Below are 8,245 nucleotides of genomic sequence, written 5' to 3' on the forward strand. Positions count from 1 at the left end.
GAGTCCATCTAATCCATACTCCCATTCAGACGTTTTTGGGCAGATCTATCGCTCCAAACACTAGAACTAGACTCCCTAGGCTTGAATGTCATGTAAAGCTTTGATCTTTATGTTCATGCATGGCATATATGCTCCAAAACGCCATTACAAGCCCCAAGAAAGGTTAAATGCACAAGGGCTTGCCTCCAGCTCAATGAAGCTCGAATCTTTGGACTCCGAAGACCTTATCTAGTCCAGATCTGAGGTTCTAACCTCAACCATGTCCAAATAACTCAAAGGCACAAGATGATTTGGGAGAAACCCAAGAAACTCCCCAAAATGAGATCTAACAAAAATGTGGCCAAGGTAAGAGCTTTTTACCTCAGAGGAGAAGCTAATGACAGAAGAATGCAAGATCCACAACGTTCTCTTGATTAGATCCACCAACCTCTTCCAATCTTTCCTCCAAAATGCACAAGAATGCTCAAAATTGACTCTTTCTCTCTCTCTCTACACAACAAAAAAGAAGGTTAGGGTTTCTCTCTGGGGAAGGTGGCCACAAAGGGAGGCCATAAGGGCCTTTAAATAGGCCACAAGCTCGAGAAATTAGGGTTTCCTTTAGCAGTGCTGACTCGGAGAGTCGGCTCACAGACACGTCGAGTCCATTCATTAATCCACGTCACTAGTCACGACTCTACTCGATAAGTTGAGGCACCAGCTCGTCGAGTCACTCCACATGTCTCAAAATAGAAATACATAAAATATTATACCTGGAAATCCGGATGTTACAGTTTTCTTATAAAAATAACCATCATGGCAGCGTTGGTGTGCCTCCCTTTGAGCTTATATATGGAAGGAGGTGTCGGTCTCCTATTTGCTGGGGCGAGGTCGGACAAAGAGTGATAGGGAGCATGGAGGTATTGCTCAAGACGACCGAACTTATCCAACAAGTTAGACAGAGATTGCTGACAGCCTAGAGCCGCTAGAAGAGTTATGTGGATCGACGATGTTGTGAGCTAGAGTTCCAGGTGGGAGATTTAGTGCTTCTGAAGGTTTCACCCTAGAAGTGTGTTATCCACTTCAGGAAGCGGGGCAAGCTGGTCCCCAGGTTTATCGGCCCGTTTAGAGTATTGGCCCGGGTGGGCAAGGTAGCTTACCTGTTAGAACTACCGGAGGAGTTGAGACAGGTTCATGATATCTTCCATGTTTCCCAGCTGAGGAAGTGTATACCTGACAAAACAGATGTAGTTCCTTTAGAGGATATTTAGGCTGATGATCGCATGAATTACATCGAGAAGCCTACCTTAAAGAACAAGGTGGTGAACTTGGTCAAAGTTCAGTGGCAAGACCTGAAGGGCTCGGAATGGACGTTGGAACCCGAGTCTGAGATACACGAGCGAGCACTATCCTGAGCTATTTCTCGAGGATGACTTCGAGGTTGAAGTCTGATAATAGTGGGCGAGAATTGTAACATCCGATTTTCAGGTATTATCAATTTTAGCCCTTAACTTAACCAAAGTTGCATAATTAGTCCCTTGTGGTAAAAGTTTCTTGTTTCAGCCGTACGTCAGGTGTACATGATGGTACGCGCAGCGTACTCATGAGATTGCCTAATCGTGGAAACCATGCTAGTACGCTGGGCGTATGTGTCGCATGTCAGGTGTATTAGCCAAGCCTTTAAACCCTAATTTTAATGTTTGGCTCCTTATTCAATCCACCTTTTGCCTCCCTTGGACATTCCTTATCATCCACCTTTCCCTCACAAACCCTAATCTCGAGTCTAAGCTTTGTTTGTTAAAGTTTGGAGCTTATTAGTGTTTTTAGTTCTTACTTGTTGAAGAAGAAGACTAGTGAAGAAGGAGGTGTTGCTTGTAGGCTTGTAGATCCAAAAGTTACTCCTCATTTTGCATCTTTTCAGGTATAAAGTTTATACCTTGATGAGTTTCCTTTTAGATCTCTATAGATGAGTTTTATGAGCTTTTTGTCCTACAGCTTGCACTCCAGAGAATACTAGTTTTCTTTTCATGCATACTATGTCTTGTAGATTCATAAAAATGGCTGCTTGATCTTTTCCCTTGGCCCATTCATGAGTTAAATGACTTGGAGTGTGATGGGAGTTAGAGTTTTATACTTTGGGTCTTTCCTAGCCATGAAAAGGATTAAAGTTTGTGACTTTGTGGGTTAAGACACCCCATTATGGTCAGATCTGAAGTTAGGATAAGTGTCTTAACGGATTAAGACATAAAAGTTGATGGAGTTGGACCAAGCAGAATAGTTCGGTCGTCCTCTTAAATACGCCCTGCATAGCTAGGCCCGTCCCCGATTGGTCGTTGATTGACTTGTACGCACCGCATAAAAGAGAGTACACCCAACATACGTACCGAGCAGTTGACTTTTGTTGACTTTTGACATTTGGTCAAGATTTAGGGTTTTAGACCATAGGAAGGGCAAAATGGTCTTTTTGCCATTAAGAGACTTGGTTTTAGGATTTGGACTTGAGATTTAAGTTTTAGACCTTAATATTAATTAGGGTTAATTATTGTGTTATTAGGCAGAGTCTAGTTCCGGCAGTTCGGGTGTGAGACGTATATGTGAGCAGTATCAGGTGAGTCTCCTCACTTATTCTTACATGTATGGTAGAATATATAGTTGTATTTTTAATGACCAGCTGGGTCTAACATTTATCTTGCATTATGTTGTTATGTGTGACTGAGACTGCGAATAGTCTGTAGGGTTGCTGATAACCTATAAGGCGTGTTGTTGCCCACTGAGACTGCTGATAGTCCCCATGGTTGTTGATAACCCATAGTTGTTATTTATGTTGTGTTGTATGTGATATTTTAGGGAACTCACTATGTTTCGTGCTTACAGTTGTTGATAAATATGTTTCAGTCACTTCTGAGGATCGTGGGAAGACGGATTTCTGATTGTACACACTCGCTGAGAGATTTGTTACTGGGAGAGTCTGTGATACTCTTATATTTTGTGATGATCATTTGTATTTGACACTTATGTTTTTGATGACTTGGTTTATAAACAATATTTTGATGATTTAAAAATGAAAAACTTAGTTTAAAATTTGAGGTGTTATAATATTCTTATAGAATATTGAAAATTGTATATATATTATGAACAAGTTTTATTAGAATATTTTACTAAAACAATTATTATTTTTTTTCTACAAAATAAAATAATGGAAGTTAGTTCAAAATAATTTTTTATCGTTTTTTTAGTATATACTAGTTGTGAGACCCGTATATTATACGGGTTAATTAAAACAAAATGCTAATATAAACGATTAAATGAAAGTTTTATTTGAATTTGAAATTTAAAATAACTGAAAATTATGAGAAAAAATCATGCAAAAAATAAATAAATTAAAATTATGTGTTTAATTATAGATTTGTATACTAAACGGGTAAATTATAACAAATGTTAAACATAAAAGTTTAAACTGTAAATTTATTTGAAATTGAAATTAAAATTTAGAATTTGAAATTTAAAATTAATAGTCATTATGGTAGGTTTAATTTATGGAAACTAAATTAATGATATATTGGAAATGAAAAATAAAATAAATGACAAGTGGAAATAAATATATCTCAAAATTATGACAAAATGACATGTGGCCAATTGAATGGAAGAATGACAAGTGGCAAAATTATCCTTATTTATTAAGATAAATATAACAAGAAATGCGGATTTATGTCTCAAAAATAACCATTCTAAATGAAGGTTTACGTATATTTATGTAAAAAATAACCATTTTGAAATGAACGTTTACCTATTTCTATAAATTACTTTTTGAAACAGCAAGATGTATAAAGACAAAGTTGCAAAAATAATAAATGTATTTGTCAAAATTATTTGATTTTTGATCAAAAATGTTTTGTGGTGTTAGAGTCAATGTGTATTTTTGTCTAAAAATATTAATTTTAACAACTTGATTATTAACTTTTTTTAAAATGATTGATTTTATCATCATGAACCATTTCTGCAACCAAACTAAAATTACTAATTATGTATATTTTCTTTTAATTTTATTCGGTTATTGTATATTAATTCTTTTAATTAATTATTTTTTAATTTCATTTTATTAGATACTTTTCTTATTGGATTATTATATATTAATAAATATTGATTTTAATATATAATATTTATATGTTAAATATATTATTTTTTGGATTATTAATTGCATTTAGCTATCTATTTTTGAATTTCTTTTTTAATAAATTGTTTTTTTAATGGATTATTATATATTAATAAATATTATTTTAAATAAGTAATATTTTTATATTTAAAAATATATCTTTATTGGATTATTAATTTCTTTTAAATTATGTTTTATTAGATTAGTTCTTTTTTATTGGATAACATATACAATAATTATTATTTTTAATATATTATATTTATATATAAATATTTTATATTAAAAAAATTATTAATAAGTTATAATCCAATAAAAATACTTAAAAAGAAATTCAAATAACTTAATAACCCAATAAAATAATATTTTTGAATTATATATTTAAAGTAACTTTATTAAATTAAAAAAAAATTATTAAAATAGAAATTAAGAATATGTAACTAAATGTAATTGATAATCTAATAAAATAATATTTATTAATATATAAATTATATATTAAAAATAATATTTATTAATATATATAATAAAATAAGAATAATCTAATAAAAAGAAATTAATTAAAATAACTAATGTATAATAATTGATAAAATTAAAAAGAAGAGATGCATATATGGTCTTTCTAAGTTTGGTTGCAGAAATTATCTCTGACGACAAAATTATTATTTTAAAAAAAATCAATAATTAAACTGTTAAAATTAATATTTTTTGACCGAAAATACGTAAGGTATCTAAAATTTGACCACTTTTGCGTCACAAAACACTATTGGACGAAACCATATAATTTTGATAACAAGAAATAACATTTTTGCAATTTTGTCATGAATATATAACTAAAAAACCAGCACAATGCAAGAGAGAGTACAAATGAGCAATAAATAAAATACAAAGTAGAAGTAATTATAAGATAGAAACTCATGGGCTAGGTTTTAGCCAACATCCTTACAATAACAAAATACAACTAATTTTAAAGCTATGCAAATTTTATACATAAATAAATATAAATATACGAGGAAAGATTATCGCTAATATTAAAGAAATTAAATATCATCTTACATTTTATTTCTAACAATCCTCCTATCCATACATGTGTCATATTAATATCATAAAAATCATTAAATTTTATTAAATGAACATTAAATGTTACATATTTCTCCTACCCATACATGTGTCATATTAGTACCATAAATATTATTAAATTTCATTAAATGAACATTAAATGTTATATATGTCATTATTTTATGGGATAGGAAGATATATAGAAAAAAAAAGCAAGAGAAATAAAATAAGAACTCTTTTGGAGTTGTTTGATGCTAAAATCTTAAATCCCTCAAGTTTGAGTTGACCTGGCACTTATTTATTTATTTATTTTAAATCAGATAATTAGGTTTGGTAAAGAATAAAAAATCAATTATCATTCTTAGTTAGGTTTTGTACGGTTTTGACTCGAATTATCAGTTTTACATGTTGGTAGGAAGTTTTACACCATCCTAATTACAACCATAATAAATAATACCTTACCAAAATTATAAAAATGATTTTTTTCTTTTGCATATATTAAAAAATAAAACAAAATAATATCAGTAACTTTACAAATTGGATTCAAAAACAGAAAGTTGTATGCTAGCTTTCTTTACCATCTTGCATACCGGACATGAATGCAGAAAAGCATCACATGATCTACAACAACACAGATGTCTACAAGGAATCATCACAACGCATGAATCTTCATTGAAACAATTCTTGCAAATCATCGTGTTCTTGTTTTCCATATTATTTTCTTCATGGCAACAAGAACCTTCATCTTCAACCTCTATCTTCGCATTTTCTCTCAACTGCTCGATTTTGTTGCTTAGATTCATCACCATTGATTCTGTTTCCATGGCTGTCATCTGCCATTTTTGTCTCTCGATATCGGTTCTTCTCAAGAATTCTTCCAGTTCGATTCTTCTTGTGGTTGCTCGTCTGATCTCTTCGTCCTTTTGTTTCAGTAACACTTCGGATTTTGATTCGTATTTTTTCAAGATTGTTAATAGCTGTTGCTTTCGATATGCTTGTAGAGCTAATCGCAATCTTTCATTCTGTATTGCATAATTACAAACAAATTGAGGTTAGTTTGGTATTGAATAATTATAAACATATAGAAAATTGATCAAGATTCTTTTCTTTTCCGTGTTTAATTAGTCTTTATTATAATATTATTAAAAATAAATAATTATGTTATAGATCACTTGTAGTTTGGTAATTAAATGAATTATAAATACAAACAAAATCACCTAATATATATTATTTTGTACTTTTAAATTCGAAAAAAAAAAACATATAATTTCTATATATCATGTCATTCATGTGCAAATAATTATCTAACAGGTTAAAATGGTAGTTTGGCATTAAAAAATATCAATCTTTATCTTGTTAATCTTCATAAATTTAAAAAGAAAAGTCTTCTATAAAATCGTAATTTTTTTAGACTATGTTTATTCTCAAGTTTGAAGGAAAAGAAAGAAAAAAAGAACAGTTTATTATCATTATATTCATGTGTAAATAGTGATAGTATACATAAAGCTAATTTGGTCATTGAAAAACTATAAACATTTCAGTCATTTCTTTCCGTATTTGGAATCCAACTTTTGTCGTAGAAACCACAAAAAAATTCATGCTGGTTTTTTTTCCTCTAAATCACTATTCTCTCTTAAAAGAAGACTCAGCATACCAAAAAATATTGGTTTTTTTCGCGTTTTAAATGACTAAATCATTAAAATTCTTGAGAATACACCCAAAATATAGAAAAACCGGTTAATAATCGAAGATAGGTTACCTGTAAACTAATGAACCTTTCAATTTCTTGATTCTGGTTTTGAATATGAGCCGCAACAGATTGAGAATGCATCGATACCGGTTTATGAAACCCGGATTCAAAGCACGAATCTTGATTCTTCGTTGGTGGTTGGTATGATTGCTGATATTGTTGATATTGTTGTTGTTGTTGAAGATTGAACAGATAAAAATCATTGAGACCACAAGCGTTTTCCATCAAATCTTGTGAAAAATTCCCACCACCACCATCATCACCGATGAAAGGAAACGCAAGATTGTCTGAATACAAACGGGCTTGAATCGCCATGCGAAAATCAACGTTCTTTTGGCCTAAAAAAAGAATACAAACTTGATGTGTTTTTATAGCGAAAGAGAGATTGTTTTTCTTTTGTAATGTGATGTGTTTTTGGTTTGGTATAGAGAAGAAGAGGGTGGCCTCTAGTTATCACCAAAAAAACAAGGGATGAGGGGTGGTGGGGTTGCATGTGTTGATATATATATAAATACATACATATATATAATATTTACTGAATCTTATATTTTTGAAAGATTAAGTTGCATTTAATATGCACTAGATGTATCTCCAAATATAAACGAATATTAATTGAATATTATACTTTTGTTTCGAAATATTTATCAATCAATCAAAGAATTTAATTTACAATAAAGCTTAAATCAAAGATTATAACGTTTTCAATTTTCCTTACCCAATTTTCCATATTTTTCTCCAATAAAGATTGCATAAGTTATTTTTACCATTTTAAGTTTTTAAGGTATATATATATATATATATATATATATATATATATATATATATATATATATATATATATATATATATATATATATATATATATATATAATAGAAATAATAGGTGGGGGTGGGGGGGGGGGGGGGGGGGGGGGGGTTGTTGAGGTGGGGGTGGGGTGTGCGTGTTTGTATGCATTAAAGGGAGAGATGGGGACGTGTGAGGATTTAAACAAAGGAAGTGGGCGTACACATGCAGATTTCGTGATGGCGTCTTTGATTTCAGAGGGTGGTGGTTTTTAATCAATAAATTCAAAAGTGGCGATAGACGTGTGATGTAATTAAAGACTCTCTTTTTTCCTTGTGGATTTATAGTTCTTATTTTATTAAATAGGAAGAAAAAATTGGATAAAGAACAGACAAAATAGTCATTTTCACAACAACGTTTCCTTTAATATACTTTATCATTTTTTATTATTAGTATTCTGTATAATTTTCTTTTGTGAATATATATAGATATAAAGTAAAAAACTAATGTGATAATAAAAACGACGAGA

General features: G+C 30.7%; 1 protein-coding gene across 1 annotated transcript; it reads right to left on the reverse strand.

Moving 5' to 3' along the window:
• Window positions 1–5,649: 5,649 nt before the first annotated feature.
• LOC111919300 (probable BOI-related E3 ubiquitin-protein ligase 2) lies at window positions 5,650–7,406 on the reverse strand. The gene is made up of 2 exons (XM_023914905.3): window positions 6,942–7,406; window positions 5,650–6,204 (listed from the first exon to the last, which is right to left on the reverse strand). The coding sequence occupies exons 1-2, from the start codon at window positions 7,245–7,247 to the stop codon at window positions 5,713–5,715; spliced, it is 798 nt and encodes a 265-aa protein (XP_023770673.1). The 5' UTR covers window positions 7,248–7,406; the 3' UTR covers window positions 5,650–5,712.
• Between the last annotated feature and the right edge of the window lie 839 nt (window positions 7,407–8,245).

This window comes from Lactuca sativa, chromosome 8 (genome assembly GCF_002870075.4).
Source record: "Lactuca sativa cultivar Salinas chromosome 8, Lsat_Salinas_v11, whole genome shotgun sequence".
In the NCBI taxonomy this organism is placed as follows: Eukaryota; Viridiplantae; Streptophyta; class Magnoliopsida; order Asterales; family Asteraceae; genus Lactuca; species Lactuca sativa.